General features: G+C 45.3%; 2 protein-coding genes and 1 pseudogene across 4 annotated transcripts in view; 1 reads left to right on the top strand and 2 right to left on the bottom strand.

The window, feature by feature from the left end:
* The window catches only part of PRKAR2A (protein kinase cAMP-dependent type II regulatory subunit alpha), a 73,704-nt gene extending 69,076 nt beyond the window's left edge, over positions 1-4,628 (bottom strand). The window contains exon 1 of the mRNA XM_019984395.2: positions 4,104-4,628. Coding sequence (XP_019839954.1) covers positions 4,104-4,356 — 253 coding nt within the window. The 5' untranslated portion in view covers positions 4,357-4,628. The remainder of the gene's footprint in view (positions 1-4,103) is intronic.
* LOC139178637 (large ribosomal subunit protein eL39-like) lies at positions 1,704-1,859 on the top strand (annotated as a pseudogene).
* Positions 4,629-10,135: 5,507 nt separating the features above from the next.
* The window catches only part of SLC25A20 (solute carrier family 25 member 20), a 36,092-nt gene continuing 19,994 nt past the window's right edge, over positions 10,136-26,233 (bottom strand). The window contains exons 5-10 of one of the 3 annotated variants that reach the window (XR_002183357.2): positions 13,465-13,582; positions 12,629-12,701; positions 12,143-12,252; positions 11,420-11,544; positions 10,857-10,999; positions 10,136-10,727 (exon numbers count right to left, since the gene is read on the bottom strand). Coding sequence is in view for 2 of the 3 variants with exons in the window: in XM_019984907.2 (XP_019840466.1) it covers positions 10,937-10,999; positions 11,420-11,544; positions 12,143-12,252; positions 12,629-12,701; positions 13,465-13,582 (489 nt within the window). In the remaining variant the exon portion in view is untranslated. Of the gene's footprint in view, positions 11,000-11,419; positions 11,545-12,142; positions 12,253-12,628; positions 12,702-13,464; positions 13,583-26,233 lie in introns of all 3 variants that reach the window. The other 2 variants (XM_070776722.1, XM_019984907.2) reach the window with 2 other exon arrangements.

Raw genomic sequence — 26,233 nt, 5'->3', positions numbered from 1 at the left:
AACTTATACACAGGAGTGTTCACAACAGCATTATTCGTGATAACAAGTGGAAACAACCTAAGTGGCCATCAACAGCTGAACAGACCAAAAAATGTGGCAGATTCACACAATGGAGCAGGATTCAGCAATAAACAGGGATGAAAAACTAATATATGCTACAATATTGATGAAGTTGGAAAATATTATACTAAGGTAAAGAAGCCAGAAGCAAAAAGACCATATATTTTATGATTCCATTTAAATTAATTGGCCAGGACAGGCGCATTCATAGAGACAGAAAGCAAATTAGTAATTGCCTAAAACTAAGGGAACAGGGATGTGGGCAGGGGATGGCTAAAGTGTACGGGGTGTCCTTTGGAGGGGTGATAAAAATGTTCTAAAACTGACTGTGGTGACAGTTGTACATATCTTGTACATACAGTAAACCAATGAACTATACACTTTAAATGGGTTAATTATGTGGTATATGGATTATGTCTCCATAAACCAAAAAAGAAAAAAAATGCTGAGACCCACAAATATAAATGTTTTACTGTAATTACAGAAGTGAATCAAGTCTAGATGCCAAGTTATTATTCTTATGAGGATGCAGTCAGAGTAACTTATTAATAAGTCAATAAAGTCTGAACTCTTCAGGCCTTCCCAAGAATGAACTATTCATTCTAATACTTCACATTTGATGTGTTGTTTGATATCAAACTGTTGTTAAACTAAACCAATAACAATTAATGAAGCTTTTTGAGTGTTTCTAGTAGCATACAGTTTCATAAACTGAATTGGTAGTTAGCCATTCAGGACCTTACTAAGTAAAGTGAAAGTGAAAGTTGCTCAGTGGTGTCCGATTCTTTGCAGCCCCATGGACTATACAGTCCGTGGAATTTTCTAGGCCAGAATACTGGAGTGGGTAGCCTTTCCCTTGTCCAGGGGGATCTTCCAACCCAGGAATCGAACCCAGGTCTCCAGCACTGCAGGTGGATTCACCAGCTGAGCCACTAGGGAAGCCCAGGAATACTGGAGTGGGTAGCCTATCCCTTCTCCAGTGGATCATCCTGACCCAGGAATCGAACAGGGGTCTCCTGCATTGCAGGCGGATTCCTTACCAACTGACATTGCAGGCAGATTCTTTACCAACTGAGCTATCAGGGAAACCCTACTAAGTAAAGTCTCTCTGATATATTATGGTTCTAATACTATATATCCTATTTCTAATTTTAGGTACTGTGGACTTATTATTCCTAATGTTCCTAATCACTGGGTATGCAATGCGTTCTGTATGATGTTACAGAAAAGCCTGAATGAACTTTTTGGTCATCCTAGTATTTCTTATCTTTTCAAAAACATGTTTTCTGCATAACATAATTTACCATTTCAACCACTGAAGTGTACAATTCATGGCATTAAGTACATTCGCAACATTGTGCAACCATCACCCCTATCCAATCTCAAAACTTGGTCATCATTCCAAACAGAAACTCTGCCCTCATTAAAAGGTAACTCCCCACTGTCCACTCTCCCCAGCTCCTAGTAATCTCTGTTCTGCTGTCTCCATGAATTTGCCTATTCCAGGTACCTCATATAAATGGATTCATACAATATTTTCCTTTTGTGTCTAGCGTATTATACTAGCATAATGTCATCAAGCATCATCCATGCTCCTTCTCTTTTCTCCACCATCTTATGTGCAGTTGAGTTCTCTCCTCACCATGTCGTCTCACAAGACTTTCAGGATCAAGTGATTCCTGGCCAAGAAACAAAAGCAGAATCGTCCCATTCCTCAATGGATTTGAATGAAAACTGACAATAAGATCAGGTACAATTCCCAGAGAAAACACTGGAGAAGAACCAAGCTGGGTCTATAAGAAGCCTCACATAAAAAGTGGCACACATGTTAAGACCACTTGTTTAACCAGCCAAATCACAGCGAGAGCATCACTACTGTAATACTTGGCTCCTGATGTTTTTTGTTTCCTCACTATCAGTCTATGAGACTCAGTAATAAATATGAAACGTTGTTGGAAAAAAAAAAAGAATCATCCATGCTGTAGTATACATCAGAATTCCATTCCTTTTTAAGGATGAATAGTGTGCCATTGTACATATACACCACATTTTGTATACATACCACATTTATCCGTTCATCTGTCTATAGAACACTTGGGCTATCTTTTGGCTATCGTGAATAATGCAGCAATGAACACCAGCATACAAGTATCTGTTTGACTCCCTGCTTTCAGTTCTTTGGGGGTATACACATAGTGGGATTGCTTGATCACACAGTAATTCTATGTTTAACTTTTTGAGGAAAAGTCAGTCTTCCACAGCAGCCAGGACATTTTACATTCCCACCTGCAGTAAGCAAGAGTTCCAATTTCACTACATCCTCACCAACACTTGCTCTTCTGTTTTTTTTTTTTTTTTTTCCATAATAGCCAACCACATGGGTATGAAGTGGTATCTCACTGTGTGCGGTGTATTTTTAGTCTATTATCTGTAAATAGAAGTTCACCTTGTGTTGACTGCTATAATTATACTTAGCACAGCCACTGAAGAGATACAAACAAAAAAATTAAATACCAGTAAAATAAAGCACAGGGTTACAAAGATTTAAGTCAATTCAACTTTGAAAAAGATATAAAAAGTGACCCAAAAATGAAGACATGAAACGAAACTTGGAAATTCGGTTTTACTCACTTGGGACTAATAGCTAAAATAGTAACGTTTTGGGTAAACAAAGATTGTTGTAAAGCAATTTACAACTTTGTGATTTATTGTTATGACAGTGGAACAAATGCAGAAGTCACTCCTGAAATAAATCTTTTAAAAACACATTTATTCCTGGGAGACTGTGGTCACTAACCCTAAAGATAAGCAAATTTGAAATCAGATAAGTTCCAAAGCTTGTCTTAGACCACAAAGCAGTTCGGTGGCAGAGGTTTGTGAAATAATTTCTGATTTCCAGGTTTAAGGTGAAAAACCCGTAATTTAATGTGTATTACAGCCAGGGTAACACGGATGAACAATTTCCATTCTTAGCATGAATAAACTACGGGAAGTTGTCCACAGCACTGAACCTTACAACCTCCAATAGCAATGACCAATAATTAACTCCCCTGCCAGCCTAACTTACATGCGGATTCAACTCAAAACTAGGTCGTTGGGGGTTGTTTTTTTTTTTCAGTGTGAGCTAGTAAACACTAAGTCTCTAACTTTGTCTCTCAGATGTTTTCATTGTTTTGTTAAATTCTGGCTATTCAAAACTAGGGTAATTCTATCGTTAAACTGACAAAGTCTATGTTGAAGCCATCAAGGAAAATGGAATTGCTTTTTGACAATCTTGCTTAAATCAGATATAGAGGTGTTACAAGTCTTCTTTCCTGCACCACGTATGAGAAAAAATGTATTCTTGACCCTCACCACATTTGCTCCAATCATTTTAGGCAAATTAAATATATCTTTATACATATACTGAAGTATCCCAGGCTGAAAGAACGTGAAATCCTGGGACTTGCTTTAAAATACTTAAGCAAAGGAGAGAAAAAAAAAAGTATAGATGAAACATTTGTGACAGATATTTCAACTGTGTAACGTGGGTGACGGCATATAGGGAGTTCAGGTCACCTTTTCTATTTATGTCTACACTTATAAAGTTTTGCACGATAACTTTTCACAAAATAAGTTTTCCCAAGTTACCGCCCTGGTTAGGAAACCCGAGTCGGTGTAGGCGAACGTTCTTGTCTTCGCAACGAAACCGGGCGAAGCTTCTCCAGCCGAGGTGAGGCGGCCGTGGGCTCCACGCCCCTCCGGCCCCGCGCCAGCACGCGGGCCGAAAGCGCGCACGTTTCACTCGAGCTGAATCTGACAACTCGCTCGCTGCTTTCCGGGGCTGGCAGGATCGCCGAGCTCAATTTGGAAGTGGCGCACGCGGGGTTCACGCCGGCGGCTTGGGAAAGCCGGACGAACTCCCCTCGCGGGCTCCAAAGTCCCGGCCCAAGGTGGCGGGCCTGGCCCCTCGCAGCCCCTCTCTGGATCTTGAGAGACCCCCGCCCCCCGGCACCGCTCCCTCGGTCCCCGTACCGCGAACCCCTGCCCAGCCCGCCGCCTACCGTCCAAGTCCTCTTCGTCCTCCGACTCGCTGTCCGCCACCGCGTCTGCGACCAGGCCAGCGCCGGGATCGAAATCCTGGGAGCCGGAAGGAGGGGCGGCGGGCGGGGTGGAGGCTCTGGAGCGGGCCTCTCGCAGGCGGGTGAAATAGTCCACCGCGAAGTCTACGAGGTCTGGTGGCCGCTGCCGCAGCACCTCCACGGTGTAGCCCTGCAGCAGCTCCGTGAGCCCGGGCGGGATCTGAATGTGGCTCATGCCGGCGGCGGCAGGCGGGACCGGGCCGCCGGCGGCCACCGCCTAGGCGGGCGCTCCCTCACGCCGGCCTCTCGCCCGGCGCCCCGCGAGGTCTCCTCACGCGCGACCCGGGTCGGGCCTTCCTCGCGCCACGCCGCCCTTTGGCCGGGTGTGTGTCTCCGGGCCCCACCACCCTACGCTACTCCGGCCGGCCTGGCGCCGCCGCCGCTGTCACTGGGCAGCCACCGCCGCCGCCGCCGCGGGCACCGACGAGCGGGCGAGCGGGACGGGCGGGGCGGGAGCCCGGGTTGTGACGCACGCGGCCGCGGGCGTGCGCGCTCCCGCCGAGGGCCGGCCCTCAGTGCGCTTGCGCCAAGGGGCCGTCTGCTCGCCGCTACCCTGGCGATCTTCAATCCAGGCGCAAGGATGAGAGGTCTACCCGCTAAGTGGAGTGTTAGTGCCTTTTATCTTTCATTTCTTCTTTCAGCACACGCTAAGATCCAACCATGTGCCCGCCCTTACTGGGTATCAGGGACATAGCTGAGAGCCAGAGGCAAGAATGCCACCTTACCATCTCGGTGTGGTTCCAGATATGGTGGAGAACAAGGGGACCCTCTTTAGGGGGTGACATTCAAGCTGACTCCGAGGCTTGGGCAGGATCTAACCACAGGAAGAGCCAGAGGAAAGCCATGTGGACATAGAGGACAACAAGAGTAAAGACCTGGGAAAGTCACAACCACCCTGTTGGGTGGCATGGTGGCATGACCATAGGACCCTCCAAAGTCTGGCAGGAGGTCTGTGAGATGTCAAAGAAAGAAGGCCTTGTAGACAGTAGGAGTTTCGATGATAGAATAATTTGGTAGCCACAGGCAGATAAATCTGGAAGAATGAGTTCGAAATATGTTCCTTGAGAAAAGGGAATAAAGCCCAGGGCAGGAATGACCACTGTGCCTGTTTCTCTGCTTGAGGATTCCCATCAGGATTCCCAGGACTAGGTCTGCACACCTATATTCTCCCCATACTCTGCCCTGGACCCTGGGCCCTGGGCCAGCATTGCTTGATGGTATTTCAGCAGATGGCAAGGCACTGTTATCCTTTGTCCCTAGGAAGGGGCCTAGGCAAACTGGAGAGGTCATGCTATTTCCCAAGCTGCACTTTCACCTACAGCAGATTGGAAAGGAAGAGAAAAAAGTGGAAACCTTTCCAGTGTGTCCATAACACAGCCCAGGTGCTGACCAAAGTCCCAGTAAGCATGGGACAGCATTCTGTCTCTCTGCTGGGCCAAGTCAGAAAGTGCCTAGATATAGCCTTGGGAATCTGAAAGGCATTTGGGATGGTTAAGCTCTGCCTGGTAATTACCCAGTATTAATTAAAGCCTCACTAGGACCTCTCATTTTGTCTTGGCACACATCCAGGAGCTCAGTGCTGCTGGGAACTGAGCATCTAGAAGCAGGAATACGTGATCCCCACTGGTGTAGAAGCCACTCAGGCCCCAGGCCAGGCAAGTCTATGATTCCAAAGAGCAGTGTCTCCCTGGACAAGTTTCTTGACTCCTGGGAGAAGTCCTGAACCATTAACTTTGTTAGGGGTGGGGTAGTGTCCAGCTCATTTCCTGCTGGGGTCCTTATTGCACAGTCTTAAAGATTTACTAAATAAATGAATAATAAATTTTCACACAGCAAGAAGAGCCAGTGAGACTGCTCTCCTGACCTCAGTCTCAGAACTAGGATCCTTTGATTCAAAGCTATGTGTCTGATCTCAGAATATAAAGACTTCAGTAAGGACGGGGCAATGAGAAGCTGGAGGGGCAGCGTTCCTCAACTCTTCTCTGCTCCTGTGTAGACTGACCCTTTCAAGTTTTCCAGCAGTCAACCCATACTCAGGAAACCAAGGTGGGACTCCCACTGCCCTGCCACACCTGGGGATATGACCCACTTCAAGAAATCCTACCACTAACCTTTTAGAAAGGCAAATTCGCAACTCCATTCTCTAGTTTGCCCATTTGTCAGGTTTTATACATTTGAAAGGGGGAAAGGCAGCTGTACAATTAGGACTCCAACTTCAGTTGCGAACAGGGTAGGAGGAAGCTACTCCAGGACTGATGACAGAACTGACTGTGGGCAGGTTCTCCCAGTCACTCCAAGGACCCCCTCTCAGCCTCTGCCTGAAGGAGGTTGGTCCTCCTGGCTTAGTCTCAGATACCCTAGCTTGGCCAGCCAGCCAGCAAACATGGCATTCAAAGGCATCCTCAGACCTGGAGGAAATGAGGACCACAGAAATCGGGAACTGCATAGCTGCTCCTCACCTGTCTCCAAAGACCAGCTTCAGAGGAAGGATGGAGAGCCAGCCTCCAGGTCCAGCTTGACTCTCCTCCCCGTGCACCTGGGCTTCAGAGCAGTGATCTATCTCTGCCCCTCTGGGGAAACCCTTCAATAGCAAGGGGGAGTTCCCAGCGCCTTCATGAGGGCCCAGCTGAGCTGGCAAAAGAACAGGGCCTTGGAACAAGAGAGAATACAAGAGGCCCAAGCCCCACATCTTTGATCCTCACCCTTCTAGGATTGCCTTCGTTCAAGCCTGTCCACTGGCACCACTGGGGGTTACCATGGCAACTGAACCCACAGGCAGCCAGTAACTGGGAAGCAGCTGCCAACAGCCAGTAATGGTGGGTTGGAAAGGTCAAGAGCAGAGACCCTCAAAAGCAAGAGAAATACAGAGACCATGGTAGATAGAAGAGGAGGCCCCAGAGTCCTGCGAGATGCTCTACTCAACCCAGATATACTCACCACCCAGAAGATAATCATCATTTTGCCTGGGCTGCCAAACTACCAACCTCAGAACAGACATGGACACCATGGGGGCGGGGGGCGGGGCGGGGCGGGGTGGGGGGGGGGGGGCAGTTCTCAGAATTATTTACAATTATGCTTACTCAAGTGGGGCACCTGTCTAGTCTAAGAGCAGTGAGTCTGGTGATAATGAACATGGGTAGAGTACCAACTGCTATTTCCAATGGAACAGTTATTTCCTGTGCTCTTGACAGGTTCATGATTTAAAAGGTTTTTTTTTCCCTGACTCTTTCCAGGAAGAAGGGAGACGCTCATAGTCCCCTAAACTTCTCTGGAGGACACCCTGCTCTTGGCCCAGACCCCCTGGTTAACTCACTGTCTGCCCTCTGATGCCCTCCACCTGCTCTGGGGGACTCACCCCCAGCAGGAACACCTCCCTCTCCTCTGCCCCAAGGGGCTGCTTCTCTAAGCCTAGCCCAACCCCCACCCATCTCCTGGGACTTGTTCATCTGACCTGCTCTACATACCAGTCCCCTGGCCCAGTCTCCCTGCATACTTAATATCTACCACCACCTGTTTCTATTTTGCATTAGAAGTGTCCATGAGCCTCCAGTGGCCAGAGGGGAGTAAGGAAGTGCACTCTTTCCTCTGCCCTCACCCAAGGCTCCATAGTGCCTCCCCCATGAAGCCACTGCCTTTGGTCCAGTTATTTTAATAAGCATCCATGCTCAAGAGAGCAGTTAATTCTTGGGCTGCTTATTTCTGCACTTGTGAGCCATTTATGACCACCACTCCCCCACCCCCCCCACCACCACCAACCCCAGACACTGTCCCTAGAAAGTGTCAGTCTCTACAGCGGACCTAGGGTCTGCCTCTGAGACATCTGAGAGCAAGGACAGAACCTGGGAAGCAAAGAAGAGCCCTAGCTGGAGAGCCACAGGCCTGCATGCCAACTAGAGCAAAGAAGGTAGAAAAAAGGAGCCCTCGGGGAGCCCTTGACCTTCCTTGTGTCTGCTGGGACTCTGTGTGCCGTCCCTGGCCTGACTCAGGCCAGCTGCCCGGGCTTTGATCCTGAAGTACAGGCAGGCTCTTGGAGTTTGGGTCAAGCAATCCCAGGACTGCTGATAATGTCACAAGCCTTTCTTCAGGCCTGTGGACACTGAGACACCATTCTGTCAGCCACATTCTGATATCTACTTGGTGATGATCTTGGTAGATCAGTTTTCCCTATCTGAGCTTTGGCTTCCACATCTGAAAGTGGAGGTATAAATCCCTACCCATTAAACACTGAGTTTGTTGCTGTTTTTGAGTTGCTAAATTGTGTCCGACTCTTTGCGACCCCATGGACAGTAGCCCGCCAGGCTTCTCTGTTCATGGGATTTCCCAGGCAAGAATACTGGAGTGGTTGCAATTTCCTTCTCCAGGGGATCTTTCCAACCCAGAGATCAAACATGCATCTCCTGCATTGGCAGGCGGCTTCTTTATCACTGAGCCACTAGGGAAGCCCAAACACTGAGTTACATCGGGTAAAAAGATGAGAATGAATCCCTGAAGAGGTTAGGAAAGGAATAGGGGGCTTAGCCTAAAGAACTGTGGGTAGAGATGCTATGACCTTACAGCAGAAATGGTGCTGCTATTGCTTCTAACAGGCTGAGGTTGGAACAACCTCCCCTTTGTCCTTTACCTTTGACCCAGTTATACCCTCTTTGTGCTTGGATAAGGCTGTTCTCACTAGCTGGTTGTTTTAACCATTACTGGCTTCTACTTAACGCTGTCTGTAGCAGTCTAAGAAATTCCTTAAGGGGGCCCCAAACTCTCCCCCACCCTTACCCCCATCCAGGAGAGGAGAGATACATCAGGAACAGGTGGCATTTCAAAGTGCATCATAAACAGGAAGTGCCAGCCAGAAGGGGGTCACTCACCATCTGCTCTGCTCCCTTCACACATATGCCTCCAGGGGCTTCCCTTTTTTGACTTCACATCTCTTGAATCCCCAGAGGAGTAAAAGAATCCACCAGCATTAGCATCAAAGAATCAAAATATTCCACTTTCCAATGGAAGCTGTTTCAAAGGGCAAATTATTCAGAAGCAGAAGACTGTAAAAGTGATCCTGAGCCATGGGAATGGCTGGCATTTAGCTAGAATGCAAACGCACTCCCAGGGCTCCCTGGAAAAGGTTGAGGTCTCAGGACTGTCTCAAGGACTGAGCAGTGCCCAGAAGAGCTTAAGGAGACACCTCGGAGGCCATCTCCTCATCAGTGAGAGATTAAACAAAGATATCCTGCAGCATGAGACAGGAAAGCGTAACACTGAATTAATTAATCTTCCCAGGAAGAGAGCAAACAATTTTTATCCTTGAAGCAATTATTTTTACTTGACCATCATCCAGAAATATCTTCCCAGGAATAAAGCTTCCTTCCTTAAACCCCTAAATCTTCAGCTTCTGGGCAAATTGGCCACACCCACTCCCAGATGGGGATGGGTCCCTTCCCCTCTCACCCATTTACACTGAGTGATACCTCTGAAGCCAAAGTCCAAGGATCTCTGTGTAGCTGCAGTGAGGTGGGAAGTGCCAGCGGAAGTGTGACTGCCAGATGGGACAAAGCCAGAGAAGCCCAGCTCTGGTAGCCTCTCCCTCCCCCAGCTAAGGACGGACTAGCTAGCCTGTCACTCTCCACTCTGACTCCCTCATCTCCCCTGGCTGCACCCAATCAATCATCATCTTCAGCCTGATAAGTAAGGCCAGACATCAGATCATACAGCGACCCCCAAGCGCTATGGGAACAGTTACCAGTCAGATTGCCTTATCCCACCCCACCGATCTAACCCTCCAGGAGCTGGGGCCAGGGCAGTCAGGGAAGGCCAGGTGGGCCAAGACTTCTTCCTCTTTCTCTTGCTGAAATTGCTGCCTGAATTCCATCCAGGGAAGGTTGCTAGATGCCTAACAGCCTCCACCGAGGCCCCTGGCTGCTTGCTGAAATGACCCAGAATCAAAAGAAAAAAATTTCACACATTGCGAAAATTAGAAACAATATTTATTATTTCCTGTCCAAATAGGGCGCTCTCATGAGAAAAGAGTGTGCAAAAAGAGTCTTCCTACACCCTGGGCTTTCTCACTTTCTCACTTATCCTAGCAAGCTGGGATGGTCTATTCAAAACTCTCCTCTGTGTAGGAGAGAAAGCTTTCCACCAACTCCTGGGAAATTAGGCTACTCTAGTTTTAATTCTGATTACTTGCATGCATTAAAAAAACAAAACAAAACCCGAGTGTTAACAGGCTCTCCACCCCTAGGCACATTTGCTCAGTCTGCATAGACAGACAGATGCAGGCCTCAGGTCCACATTCCCATGTGGACCTGGAGCTGTGCATGCCAGGATTAGAGGATACCCTGGTGGGTGTTCCTGGCTAGGGATCCAGGAAGGCCCCAGCTCATAGACAGCTGGCTGAAAACATGCAGAGTGTCTCCAGTGAGAGGTTGACAGTCCCTCTTTCTCGAAGAGTATTCTGGGTGTAGGAGGGCTAGTAGTCAACTGGCAGACAGCACCCTGGCCGCAGGTGGTATGTGGTCTAGAAGCTACTTATTCCACCTCCAAGTCCTCATGAGATCCCTTAAATTGACAAGAGAGGATTCAAGTTGCAAAATGGCAAATTACACCAGGTAGAGGGTGTGATTAAGACAATGGTCTCGACAGGTCCATGCACAGAGCTCTCATCCCACCATCCCCCTCTCCTCACACCTCAGGACTGCCTAGTCCTGCCCACAGTTCCTCCTGGATGACAGCTTCTGGCATCCTGAAGCCTGGAGCAGCCTTCAGCCTCACAAGTTGGGCACAGCCCAGTTAAGGAACTTCATGGCAACTTCAAAGCCCAGGAAACAGGCCTGAGAAGGGGTTGGAAGGAAGAGAAAAGCCAACAGGAGTTGTGGCTACTCACAGAGACCCCCAGCGTTGTGCTCGGCTGGCCCTGTCAGGACCAAAACCCGTTCCTAATCTTACCCCTTCCTCAACTCACGGAATCAAGCTGTGCTTTCTCATCCCTAATAGGGAAAGAAAATGCATGTCCCACAACTGGCCACTTCTGATGGCCATGCCAGGAAGTCAAAGCTCCTCGCCTTGGAGAATCACAAAGGTAACTCATCTGACAGATTTAGGAAAGGGGACAAATGAGGACGCTCTGGCTGAGGGTGGGACTTCAGAAAAACTGAGCCCCCAGTTCAATCTCAGAAGCAAGCAAAATCGGACCACCTGCACTCTGCTCTGAGCCCCAAATGGAAAAATCATAGCCCCTGCCAGTCACTCACCGCATTGGCTGGGAAGGCTCGGATCATCACTGCATTGAAGCCCTTGTACAAGGATGTGATGCCTTCATCCCGGATCAGCTCCCTCAGCACATCTTTGAAACCATTAGGATATTTCCCAGGAGGCGCTGTGGGCAGAACCCAACCATTAAGGCTTCAGGAAGCTTTCTGACCTGACCATGGTGACCTATATGGGGACAATTTTGTAGTCAAGGCTTCCTGCAGGGCCACAGCACCAGGGAGAGGCTACTGTGTGGGTCACCCAGAACCAGTCCACAGACAACACAGTTCATCCTGGAACAAACCAACGTCTGGATTATACTAGTGCCGAGGAAATGGGGAAAAGAATGAACAATGAAACAGTCCTTCCGCTCACGTGGGGGAAGGAAGGCTGACGTGACTTCTTCTCTCACTTTTTTGGGGTCACATTGCGCAGCATGTGGATCTTCGTTCACCAGGGATTGAACCTGTGTCCCATCTAGTGGAGTATTAACACTGGACCACCAGGGAAGTCCTTCTCTCAGTTACTTTATGTTTAGGCTGACAAGAAAATGAGTCTCACATTCTCAGGACACAAATGACTACGTGGGAGAATGCTGGCCAGACACTCACTGAGAGCTACTGTGGAGAGGGAGTGTGCCTAAGACCTTAAGAGCTCCGTATCCCAGGGGCAGCCAGTTTGGGGGCCCACTCCAACCCCATCCACCCCTGTTCTCTCCTACTAACCAGTCTGGAAGCGGGACTTGAGCACGTCTGGGGGGATTGCCACAGCCCAGTTGAAGATCCCCGCAAAACCCCCAGCCACCAGGATCCGAGGCACGCTGAGCTCATTGACGCTGCAGAACATCAAACACAACCCTGGTCACACAAAGGCTGTGAGAGTGGCGTTCAGATCATCCCTCTCTGTGCAGACCTGGCAGCCACAGAGAGGAAGGAACTGGCTGCAGGGAGGTGGTCCAAGGCCAAGACTCCTGTGACAAGGTAGCTGCCACTCTTTGGAGGAGGTTTTCTGTACTTGTTTCAAACCCTTGCTCCACTGGGTGAGCCACAGAGTAAGAGGTATTGGTATTAGCTGGGGCTCAACAGTAACAAGAGGAAAGTAGACATGGAGACAGAAGCAGGTCCCATTTCTGCCTTCAGACCCACTAATGGGCAAGGGCAACCTACCGGTAATGAGGGAAAGTGGCTTCTAAGCTCTTCTGTTCTCCTCACCTCTTTCCCTCTGGAGTGAAGATATTTTTCAGCCACTCATATGTCATGAAATACATGCCACTGGCTGGAACATCTGTTAGTGGCAAGAAAGATGTAAAATAAATGACAGAAAAGCCTCACAGATTTCTTGATCTTAGGAGAGCCAACCTTGGCACTGGACCCTTGAAGGTTTCCTGAGAAGTTCCTCAGCAGCACTTCTATCTACAGTGATCAGAGGTGGCTCTGGGGCCAGCACTGGTGTCAGTGAACACAAACAAGCATGACATTATTTCACCTTCAGAGGCCCTCTGAGTGGTCCCCACTAATATGCCCACTCCAAGCAGTATTAACTGGAGCTAACATCCGGCCTTCCTCCGAGCTGCCATCTCAGGGCTATCTCTGGCGCCTGGCGCCAGCCCCGTAGGATATGCCTCTCAAGCCAAATGAAGCTCCACTGTTACTAAGTCATTCTTTTTTTTTTTTCTGGCTGCACCACATGGCACCAGGGATCAAACCCATGCCCCCTGCATTGGAAGCTTGGAGTCTTAACCACTGGACCACCAGGGAAGCCTCCTATGGTATTCCTTTTTCCCACTCATCCCTCCAGCTATGCTTTCCATCTACTTGCTACTGCCACTGTCATGATTTCCACCCTTGGGGGCCGGCCTACCAGAAGGATGGAAGGTCCCCCCATTCTCATGCGTGTCCATGCTGGCCAGAGGTGAATGGCCTAAAAGCAGGACACATCGTGCGAGCCCTATCAGGGCCGTGGCATGTACGGTGCCAAGGCTAATCCAGAGATCCAGGCAAGACCTCCCTGTGGCAAATCCACCACAGGTGGAGGGCTCAAAGGTTACCTCGCATGAGCGTGAGTACAGTCCCCTTGTAGATCCCTCGGACCCCAGCCTCCTTGTATAGCTTCTTCGCACAGTCCAAAGGCCCAGTGTACTTGGTCTCCCCTGAAGAAGCCTGAATCTGAGAGGGAGGAAAGAATTGTCAAGTCAGCAAGAGCAACATCCAAGTCAACAGACTCAACAGGCTACGAAAGAGTGCACAGTGAGTGTGCCAGTGGTCATTATGCATTAGATCAATAACAGACTTCAGTGGCACACCGACAGTTGTTTAGAATGTATAATGCTGGTGGAAGTCACTATGAACTAAGGCTAGGTGAAAATATGACAAAATACATACACACTGATTAGGAAAAAATAAAAAACAGCAGAGGAACTGGAAAGTAAGTTGAAAAATAAATTCCCAAGTATCTTTATCCCCAATAAATGTAGTTGGAAGTTCTAGAAAGGACTAGACAAATATTTCAGTCATTTACTTATTCCTTCAACAAATATCCATGCAATACTAAATCCATTCCAAGCTCTAAGTGATCATGAAGCTTGGTTAAGAGAAGGTGAGCTGGAAATTGTATTCAGAGCTCTAAGTGCTTGGACAGAGGTCCTGTGCAGAGCCAGGGGAGGGCCAAGGAGAGGCCCTTTGTCCCAGTCTCTTAATTAATTAAGAAAATTAAATGTGTATTAATTTTTAAAAATACCATCCTTGTAGAGAAGGAGGACAAAAGGAAGCAAATGTAGAAAAATATGGGAAACCTATTGAAAATGTGTTCATTTCCCCAAGAGCCTGAGGGCAAGCGGGAGGTATTCCAGAAAAGATCTGAAAGAAAGAAAGCCTGTACAGGATCCAAAGCAAGTACAGAGTCAAGAGGAATCTAAACATATGAAGGCATCAACCAAAGAGTAATTAAAGTTGGAAAGGGAGTTCATATTTAAGAGTTCCCAAGGAGAAATGCTTACAAAATAAATATATAAATCGGACAATTTTTGTACATACCAACAACTAGTTGAAGAATAATGGAAAAGAATCTCATTCAAAATAACAAAATATATGTGCATCAAGCCATAGGATTGGCGTAAATAAAACTCTAAAAACTTGCCAAGGGATAGAAAAGAAGAGGTGAATAAAAAGAGAGTAAGAGTTTTGTTGGGCTTCCCTGGTGGCGCACTAGTAAAGAATCCATCTGCCAATCCAGGAGACGCGGTGTGACGCCTGGGTCAGGAAGATCCCCTGGAGAAGAAAAGAGCAACCCACTCGAGTATTCTTGCCTGGAAAATTCCATGGACAGAGGAACCTTGAGGGCTACAGTCCATGGGGTCTCAAAAGAGTAAGATGTGACTTAGCAACTGAATAACAACAACAACAGTTCTGGTTAGGAAAAGTTTTCAATCAGGAAGATGTCAATTTATCTAAAAATAATAAACTTAAGACAATATCTGGTTGAGTATCAATGGCTTTTAAAACAAAATATGACTTCCCCAGATGATCCTGCCACAGGTGAACCTGGTATGTCTGAGGGATGGCAGGGTGGCCCATGTTATCAGAGGATGCTAGAGTTGACTCACAGTGACCTGCGGGGACAAAGAGGACGGAGCATGAAGTGACATAGTAACAGAATCCGTTCACTGTAATGTATGGTATAGACTATAAACAGGGAAACAAGTGACGAGGACCTTACAGTCACCCAGAACAGTGATGAAGGTGACCTGGGACCACGTGGTTTACAATGGAGGTGGTGGGAAGGAGTAGATTTGGGATACGGTAAAAGCCAGCTTAACTGTTCAACAAACGGGATGTGTTCAATGAGACAAAAAGGAATCTAGGAGGACTCTGGGGTTTTAGAGCTGAACAACTAGACAGATGGTATTGCCCCCAACAGAGTTGTAGAAGGCTGTAAGTGAAGCAAGGACTGAGGAAGACCAGGAGTTCAGCTTTGCACATGGTGACTTTGAGGTGCCTATTAGTGTCCAGTGGGAATGTTGGATGAACTAGTCCAGAGTGCAGGAAAAATCTGAGCTGGTGATACAAATTGGAAAATCGTCATCATACAGATTGTGTCTAAAAGTCATGAGACAAGAAGAAATCATCAGTGAGATGAATGTAATAGCACTGAGTCTCGTGCACGTGAACATTAAAAGATCGAGAAGATGATGATGAATCAACAAAGGACATAGAGAAGGAGCAGCCAAGTAGGTAGAAAGTCAGGAGAGAAGCCAAGTGAAGACAGCTCTTCAAGGAAGAGTAGGGGACCAGTTGAGTCCAATTCTGTTGATGAATCAAGATGGACCTATGTCCAGGTCCAAGAACTGAACACTAGACTTGGTGTAAAAGTCACTAGTGACCTTGATAAAAGTAGTTTTGTTAGTGTTGTGAGGCAAAAGCCAGTCTGATGTATGTTTAACTATTAGAGAAGAGGTACTGGAGACAACAAGTGGGGAAAAAACAACAAAAATGAAAAACTTTTTCCAAGAGTTTCAATGTAAGAGGGAGTAAAGACAGAGCTTCCCTGATGAAAGGATAAAGAATCTGCCTGCAATGCAGGAGACAAAGGAGATTAGGGTTTGATCCTGGGTCAGGAAGATACCCTGGAGGAGGAAATGGCAACCCGCTCCAGTATTCTTGCCTAAAGAATCCCATAGACAGATAAGCCTGGCGGGCTATAGTCCATGGGGTCACAGAGTCAGACATGACTGAGTGACTAAGCACCCGTGCACGAACATGCACAGAGCAAAGACAGGAAGCCCAGAAATGGAGGTGGAAGGTAAAAGAGAGAAGTCTGTATTTTTAAGGTGAAAACAGAAGCAGGTTCATGCCTTTATTGCCAAAGAGAACAATCTACTAGAAAGCAAAAACTGATGCTGACCTTTATTGCCAAACAGAACAATCTACTAGAAAGCAAAAACTGATGCTGAAGGAGAGAAAGAAGAACTGCTGAACAAGGTCTCTGAATGGGCAAGAGGGGTTAGGAGGCGGGGTCAAGCAGAAGCAGAAGCATGGGCCATTCTTGGTGGAAACAGGCCAGGCAGCCACAGGTGTAGTCAGGCGCCAGTGGGGCAGTGGAGGGCATCTGGTAAAGTTCTCTTCTGGCGGTTTCAGTTTTCTCTGTGGAGTAGAAAGCCAGGTCATCTGCTGAGAGGGTCGGGGTCTGAGAAGAGAAGAGAGGTACAAAGTAGCCACCCAGCAGAGTGGAGGAGTGCACAGGGACTGTCTCATCTAGGAGCAGAAATCAGGGGGACTTCCCTGGTGGTCCAATGGTTGAGAGTCCGCCTGCCAATGAGGGGGATACGGGTTCAGTCCCCGGTCTGGGAACTAAAACCCCACATTCCACGGAGCAACTGGGCCCGTAGGCCATAATTACTGAAGCCCGTGTGCCTAGAGCCTGAGATCTGAAGCAAGAGAAGCCACTGCAACTAGAGAAAGCCCTTGAGCAGCAATGAAGACTAGCACAGCCAAAACTAACTAACTAAATTAATCAAAAAAAAAAAAAGAAAAGGACTTCAGGCATAAAAGAAAAGGAAGAAGTCATGATGGAAAAGGCTAATGGACAAGGCTACTGAAAAGAAAATAAATATTCACTAACTCAAAATCAATATACAGACTTCTAGCAAGTCTTTATTCTTCCTGCTAAATACCAAAGAAAAAAAAAGCCCTAACATTATTTGTTTTAAACAAATATAAGAGGGCTCTGAGAATTTGGAGAGGAGAAGCAGACTCACTAAGGACTTTCCGCCTTGAGCAATGACATCATGGTGAGTTCGCTGTATATTCTCATTTGACATATCTCAGACTTGAGGCAGAAGATACTGGTGATCCAGGAATGCCAACAGGCACAGACTAAAAAGAAGGCCCAACGAAAGCCTGCATTCCCTAGACAAAGGATCAGAAAAGGAACAGCCTAGAAAGACAGAACATCTTTAGACAAAAAACACTCTACTCCAGCCATACATCATAGAAAAAACTGCAGCCTCACCCTCACCCACACGAGCAAAGACCATGTGGGGAGCCCGACTTCCTCCTTTGCACGGCTGTAACGAGGTACCCAATGTGCTGCCTGGGTGGAGTCAGAGAGGACCAAAGAGGGAATGAGGACTTTCATCCCTGACAGCTGTAACCAGGGCTCTCCTGTCCTGTGTTGTCAGTGGAGTCAGTAGAACTCCCACACCCACCCAACAGTAAAAAGCAGTGCCCCTCCCTCAAGTGTCAATAGAGGGCAAGTAGGGCCCCTGCACTTGTACTCACTTGGCAGTAGCAAGGCAGCAGCCCTCACTTCCTACTGGCGTGGTGTCAGAGAAAGCCAACAGAAACAGGAAGTTTATAAAGGATCCAAAATCTCAATAAAATATGCAAATATCCGGGTTCCAACTGGAAATCGCACTAACCAGGAAGATCTCAAACTGAAAGAAAAAAGAAGCAGTAGAGGCCAACACCAAGATGACAGAGATGTACGAATTTTTTGACAGACATTTTAGAGCAGGCATTGTAAAAATCCTTCAATGACGAATCGTGAATATGCTTGAAATAGATTCAAAAGATTAGAAAGCCACAGCAAAGAAAGAAAATCTTCGCACAGAAATAGAAGATATGAGGAAGAACCAAATGAAAGTTTTAGAACTGAAAAACAGCCAAAATTTAAAACTCAGTGGATGGCTCGCTCAACAGCAGAATACAGGGGAGAGATAAGGAAAAAAAAAAAACAAACCAGCATCAGAAGACAAAACAGTGGAAAGTATCCAATCTGAACAAGACACAAAACAAACTGAAACAAATCAAACAGAACCTCAGGGACTGTAAGCCCATGGGGCTATATCAGAAAATCTTAATCTTTGTGTCCTCACAGTCCCAGAAGAAGAGGAGACAACAGGGCAGGACTGAACAAGTATTCAAAGAAGTCAAGCTGAAAACTCCCCAAATCCGGCAAAACAAACACTGAGAGCTTCCTTGACTGCCCAGCTGGTCAAGAATCCGCCTTGGCCCCAGGCAAATAGCAGGGAGGGATCACAGCCCCATCCATCAACAGAAAATTGGATTAAAGATTTACTGAGCATGGCCCTGCCCATCAGAACAAGACCCAGTTTCCCCCTCAGTTTTCTCTCCCAGCAGGAAGCTTCCATAAGCCTCTTATCCTTCTCCATCAGAGGGCAGATAGACTGAAAACCACAATCTCAGAAAACTAACCAATCTAACCACATGGACCACAGCCTTATCTAACTCAATGAAATTATGAGCCATGCCATGTAGGGCCACCCAAGACGGGCGGGTCATGGTGGAGAGGTCTGACAGCATGTGGTCCACTGGAGAAGGGAATGGCAAAGCACTTCAGTGTTCTTGCCTTGAGAACCCCATGAACAGTATGAAAAGGCAAAATGATATGATACTGAAAGAGGAACTCTCCAGGTCAGTAGGTGCCCAATATGCTACTGGAGATCAATGGAGAAATAACTCCAGAAAGAATGAAGGGATGGAGCCAAAGCAAAAACAAAACCCAGTTGTGGATGTGACTGGTGATGGAAGCAAGGTCCGATGCTGTAAAGAGGAACCTGGAATGCATAGGAACCTGGAATGTTAGGTCCATGAATCAAGGCAAAGTGGAAGTGGTCAAACAGGAAGATGGCAAGAGTGAACACTGACATTCTAGGAATCAGCGAACTAAAATGGACTGGAATGGGTGAATTTAACTCAGATGACCACTATATCTACTACTGTGGGCAAAAATCCCTTAGAAGAAATGCAGTAGCCATCATAGTGAACAAGAGAGTCTGAAATGAAGTACTTGGATGCAACCTCAAAAATGACAGAATGTTTGTTTCCAAGGCAAACCATTCAATATCATGGTAATCGAAGTCTATGCCCCAACCAGTAATGCTGAAGAAGCTGAAGTTGAATGGTTCTATGAAGATCTACAAGACCTTCTAGAACTAACTCCCCCCAAAAATGTCCTTTTCATTATAGGGGACTGGAATGCAAAAGTAGGAAGTCAAGAAACACCTGGAGTAACAGGCAAATTTGGCCTTGGAGTACCAAATGAAGCAGAGCAAAGGCTAATAGAGTTTTGCCAAGAGAACGCACTGGTCATAGTAAACACCCTCTTCCAATAACACAAGAGAAGACTCTACACATGGACATCACCAGGTGGTCAACACTGAAAACAGGTTGATTATATTCTTTGTAGCCAAAGAGGGAGAAGCTCTATACAGTCAGCAAAAACAAGACGGGGAGCTGACTATGGCTCAGATCATGACCTCCTTATGGCCAAATTCAGACTTAAACTGAAGAAACCACTAGACCACTCAAAGTGAAAAGTGAAAGTAAAGTCGCTCAGTCGTGTCCGACTCTTTGTGACTCCATGGACTGTAGCCTACCAGGCTCCTCCATCCATGGGATTTTCCAGGCAATAGTACTGGAGTGGGTTGCCATTTCCTTCCCCAGGGGATCTTCCCAACTCAGGGATCAAACCCTGTCTCCTGCATTGCAGACAGACACTTTACCCTCTGAGCCATCAGGAAGTCCAAGACCACTCATGTATGACCTAAATCAAATCCCTAACAATTATACAGTGGAAATGACAAATAGATTCAAGGGACTATATCTGATAGACAGAGTGCCTGATGAACTATGGACAGAGGTGCGTGACACTGTACAGGAGACAGGGAGCAAGACCATCCCCAAGAAAAAGAAATGCAAAAGAGCAAAATGGCTGTCTGAGGAGGCCTTACAAATAGCTGTGAAAAGAAGAGAAGCAAAAAAAAAAAAAAGGAGAAAAGGAAAGACATACCCATTTGAATGCAGAGTTCCAAAGAATAGCAAGGGGAGATAAGAAAGCCTTTCTCAGTGATCAGTGCAAAGAAATAGAGGAAAACAGTAGAATGGGAAAGACTAGAGATCTCTTCAAGAAAATGAGAGATACCAAGGGAACACTTCATGCAAAGATGGGCTCAAAAAAGGACAGAAATGGTATGGACCTAAAAGAAGCAGAAGATATTAAGAAGAGGTGGCAAGAATACACAGAAGAACAGTACAAAAAAGATCTTCAAGACCCAGATAATCATGATGGTGTGATCACTCACCTAGAACCAGACATCCTGGAATGCGAAGTCAAGTGGGCCTTAGGAAGCATCACTATGAACAAAGCTAGTGGAGGTGATGGAATTCCAGTTGAGCTATTTCAAGTCCTAAAAGATGATGCTGTGAAAGTGTTGCCTTCAACATGCCAGCAAATTTGGAAAACTCAGCAGTGGCCACAGGACTGGAAAAGGTCAGTTTTCATTTCAATCCCAAAGAAAGGCAACACCAAAGAATGTTCAAACTACTGCACAAAGGCACTCACCTCATACGCTAGTACAGTAATGCTCAAAATTCTCCAAGCCAGGCTTCAGCAATACGTGAACTGTGAACTTCCTGATGTTCAAGCTGGTTTTAGAAAAGGCAGAGGAACCAGAGATCGAATTGCCAACATCTGCTGGATCATCAAAAAAGTGTGAGTCCAAGAAAAACATCTATTTCTGCTTTATTGACTATGCCAAAGCCTTTGACTGTGTGGATCACAATAAACTGTGGAAAATTCTTCAAGAGATGGGAATACCAGACCACCTGATCTGCCTCTTGAGAAATCTGTATGCAGGTCAGGAAGCAACAGTTAGAACTGGACATGGAACAACAGACTGGTTCCAAGTAAGAAAAGGAGTACGTCAAGGCTGTATATTGTCACCCTGCTTATTTAACTTATATGCAGAGTACATCATGAGAAATGCTGGGCTGGAGGAAGCCCAAGCTGGAATCAAGATTGCTGGGAGAAATATCAATAACCTCAGATATGCAGATGACACCACCCTTATGGCAGAAAGTGAAGAAGAACTAAAGAGCCTCTTGATGAAAGTGAAAGAGGACAGTGAAAAAGTTGGCTTAAAGCTCAACATTCAGAAAACTAAGATCATGGCATCTAGTCCCAACACTTCATGGGAAATAGATGGAGAAACAGTGGAAACAGTGGCAGACTTTATTTTGGGGGGCTCCAAAATCACTGCAGATGGTGAGTGCAGCCATGAAATTAAAAGACACTTGCTCCTTGGAAGAAAAGCTATGACCAACCTAGATAGCATATTCAAAAGAAGAGACATTACTTTGCCAACAAAGGTCAGTCTAGTCAAGCCTATGGCTTTTCCAGTAGTCATGTATGGATGTGAGAGTTGGACTATAAAGAAAGCTGAGTACCAAAGAATGGATGCTTTTGAACTGTGGTGTTGGAGAAGACTCTTGAGAGTCCCTTGGACTGCAAGGAGATCCAACCTGTCCATCCTACAGGAAATCAATCCTGAATATTCACTGGAAGGACTGATGTTGAAGCTGAAACTCCAATACTTTGGCCACCTGATGCAAAGAGCTAACTCATTTGAAAAGACCCTGATGCTGGGAAAGATTGAAGGCGGGAGGAGAAGGGGACGACAGAGAGTGAGATGGTTGAATGGCATCACCAACTCAATACACATGAGTTTGAGTAAACTCTGGGAGCTGGTGATGAACAGAGAGGCCTGGTGTGCTGCAGTCCACGGGGTCACAAAGAGTCAGACATGACTGAGCGACTGAACTGAACTGAAACATAGAGATTTAAGAAGCTGACCAAAACCTAAACAGAATGCCCCAAAATAAATCCATGCCAGAGCACATCACAAATGAACTTAGTCGAAAACTGAAAACGAAAGAAGCTTAAGAGTAGCCTGAGAAAAATAACACACATGGATGTGAGTTGGACCATAAAGAAGACTGAATACCAACGAATAAATGCTTCTGAATTGTGGTGTTGGAGAAGACCCTTGAGAGCCCCTTGGACGGCAAGAAGATCAAACCAGTCAATCCTAAAGGAAAGCAGTCCTGAATATTCACTGGAAGGACTGACGCTGAATCTGAAGCTCCAATACTTTGGCCACCTGATGTGGAGAGCCAACTCACTGAAAAAGACCTTGATGCTGGGAAAGATTGAAGATAGAAGCAGAAGGGGGCGACAGAGGAGGAGATGTTTGGATAGCATCACTGACTCACTGGACATGAGTTTTAACAAACTCTGGGGGATGGTGAAGGACAGGGAAGCCTTGTAGTCCATGGAGTCACAAAGAGCTGGACATGACTTAGCAACCGAAGAACAACACTGAAATATTTAGAATGACAGCAGAAACCGGGGAGGGTAGAAAGGAGTGGCACAGTATCTTTCAGGAGCTGAAAGCAAAGAACTGTCATCCCAGGACCCTATGTCAAGTGAAAATATTCTTCAGGAATAAAAGGAAAAGCAGGCATTCTTAGATGAAAGAAAACTCAGCGACTTTGTCATTCGTAGATATATCCCAAGAGAATGGCTAAAGGAAGTTCTTTAAACAGAAAAGAAAGTATAAAAGAAGGAACTCTGGAACACCAGGAAGAACACGGTAAGCAAAAATATGGAATATTATATAATGGTAATATGAAGAACACTTACACAGTGAGAAAAGGGCCAATCCACCAAGAAGACATAGCAATTCTAAGTGTGTATACATTAAACAAAAAAACTGCAAACTATGTGAAGGGACACTAATAGAATTGAAAGAAGAAACAAACTCACAGTAACAGCTGGAGATTCCGAATTCCTCCATCAACAAACAGAACAACTGGCCATAAAATCGTCAAGGATAAAGAATTTAACACCATCAACCAACAGGATATAATCGACATTTATAGATTTTGCCACCAAACAACAGCAGCACACACATTCTTTTTAAATGCCAGTGGCACACAAACAAGATAAACCATATCCAAGGCCATAAAGCAACCCTCAAGAAATTTAAAAGAATGTGAATGATACAGAATATGTTCTTCAATCACAATGGACTCAAACCGGAAATCAATAATCTCCAACACTTGGAAACTGAACAAAACTCTTCAAAAGCAATTCAAAAAGGAAGTCCCAAAGGAAACCAGAAAACACACTCAACTGACTGAAAACTGAAATATATTGGAGTTTGTGGGACATAGCTAAAGCAATGCTGAGAGGAAACTTTATAGCACTGCCTGCACACTTCAGAAGAGAGGAAAGGCTTCAAACCAAGATTCTAAGCTTGCACTTCAAAAGCTTAAAAAAAAAGAGAGAGAGAGAGAAAAGAAAAGCAAACTAAACCCAAAAACAAGCAAAAGGAAGGAGATCATAAAAACAGAAGCAGAAACCAATGGAATTGAAAACAGAAAAATAATAAAGAAAATCAAAGAGGGGAATTCCCCGTTGGCCTAGCGGTTAGGATTCTGGGCTTTCATTGCCATAGCCTGGTTTCAATCTCTGGTCGAGGAACTGAGATCCTACAAGCTGCGTTACACAGCTGAAAAAAAAAAGAGAAAGGAAAATCTTTTTTGAAAAGATCAATAAAAACTGACAAACCTCTAGTGAGTCTGACAAAGAAAAAAGAAAGAGAAGTCACAGATTACTAATACCAGGAATAAAACAGAAGATAATACCACAGACCCTGCAGACATAAAAAAAGACAATAAAGGAGTACTACAAACAACTTTACACACACGTATTTGACAACTTAGATAAAAAAACAAAAACTATCACAATTTTCCCAATATGAAATAAATAATTTGAATAGGCCTGTAACTTTAAAGAAAGCTGAATTCATAATTTAAAAATTTCTTACCCCAAATCTCAAGCCTATATGATTTCACTATAAAATTGTACCAATTCTACCAAATGTTTACAGAAAAATCAACACATATTCTATACAGTAGAAGAGGGAACAATTCCCAATTCATTTTATGAAGCTCGTATTACTCTGATATCAAAACCAGACAAAGACAATATAGAAAAAAAATGACAGACTAATATCTCTCATGACTATAGATGAAAAATCCTTAACAAAATATAAGAAAATAGAACTCAGCAATATATAAAGGGGACTTTATTCCAGTAATGAGGAATTGGTTCAGTGTTCAAGAGCAAAGGAAGTAATTCACTATATTAAGAGTTTAGGAGAAAAATCACACGATCACATTAATAAAGGAAGAAAAAACATTTGACAAAAGTCAATATCCATAAAACTCTCAGAAAAAGAGGAAGAGAAGGTAACCTTCTCAAGTTGACAAAGAGTATCTAGCAATGCGGGAGACCTGGGTTCAATCCCTGGGCTGGGAAGATGCTCTGGAGGAGGGCATGGCAACCCACTCCAAAATTACATCTGTGTCTCTTGTACTGGCAGGAGGATTCTTTCCCACTGAGCCACCTGGGCTTCCCTGAGATTATATTTAATGGTGAAATGCTGAATACTTCCCCATAAGATTGGGAACAAGGTAAACATATCCATTCTCATCAGTCTTATTCAACATGGTACTGGAAGTTCTAGCCAGTGAAATAAGGATATAAAAGGTAAACAGATCAGAAATGAAGAAATAAAACTGTCCCTGTTTGCAAATAACAAGATTATCTATATAGGAAATCCCAAAGAATCTACCAAAAAAAAAAAAATTAGAATTAATAAGAGCGTTCAGGAAGGTTCACAAGATACAAAATTAACATACAAAAATCAATTGTATTTCAGGCTTCCCTGGTGGTCCAGTGGTTAAGAATCTGCCTGCCAATGCAGGGGACACTGGTTCAATCCCTGATCTGGGAAGATCCCACATACCACAAGGCAACTAAGCCCGGGCATCACAGCTACTGAGCTCACGTGCTGCAAATACTAAAGTCCACATGCCCTCGAGCCTGTACTCCACAACAGGAGAAGTCACCACAATGAGAAGCCGGCACACTGCAACCAGAGACTAGAACCCACCCACCGTGACTAGAGAAAGCCCTTGAGCAGCAACAAAGACCCAGCACAGACAAAAATAAAAATAAATAAATATTTTAAAAAATCAATTGTGTTTCTACAAACTAGCAATGAACATGCAGACAACAAAATTAAAATTATAACACCATTTACAATGTCACTTTACAGAGGACTTAGGTGTGTAAGAAAACACATTAAGAGCTTATATGCTGAAAACTACACAATGCTGATAAAAGAAATTAAAGTTCTAAATAAATGGAGAGGTGTAACATGTCTGGGTATTGGAAGACTCAAAATAACATGTTAATTCTACCCAAGTTGATCTATAGATTCAACATACTCTCAGCAAGAATTTTCTGTTTTCTAAATTATCCTAAAATTAACATGGAAAAAACAAAGAAATTAGAACAGCGAGAACAGTTTTTTAATTTTTTATTTGGCTTGGCTATGTTGAGTCTCAGTTACGGCATTGGGTCTTGGTTGTGGGCGTGTGGCCTCAGTAGCTGTGGTCTTCAGACTTAGTTGTCCCATGGCATGTGGGATCTTAGTTCCTGGACCAGGGATCGGACCCACACTCCCTGCCTTGGAAGGCAGATTTCCAACCACTAGACCACCAGGGAAGTCCCAGTTTTGTTTTTTTTTAAAGAATAAAGTGGGAGGGATCAGTCTAGACAGTTTCAAGACTTAGCCAATGGCTATACTAATCAAGACTGTGTAATAGTAATGAAGGGAAAGTTGCATAAATCAATGAAAGAAAACAGAGTACACAGAAATAGACCCACACAAATACACTCAGCTGAATTTTAACAGAGGTGCAAATTAATTCAGTAGAATAAAGGTAAATCTCCAGGAAATGGTATGGTGCAACTGGATAGCCCCACGGGGGGAAAAAACCCTCTGACCTAATTCTCATACATGATACAAAACTTAACTCAAAATGGACTCACAAACCTACATGGAAAAGGTAAACTATAAATAAAACTTTCAGAAAAAAGCATAT

The sequence above is a fragment of the Bos indicus genome, chromosome 22 (assembly GCF_029378745.1).
Source record: "Bos indicus isolate NIAB-ARS_2022 breed Sahiwal x Tharparkar chromosome 22, NIAB-ARS_B.indTharparkar_mat_pri_1.0, whole genome shotgun sequence".
In the NCBI taxonomy this organism is placed as follows: Eukaryota; Metazoa; Chordata; class Mammalia; order Artiodactyla; family Bovidae; genus Bos; species Bos indicus.
This window is presented reverse-complemented; position numbering and strand designations above follow the sequence as displayed.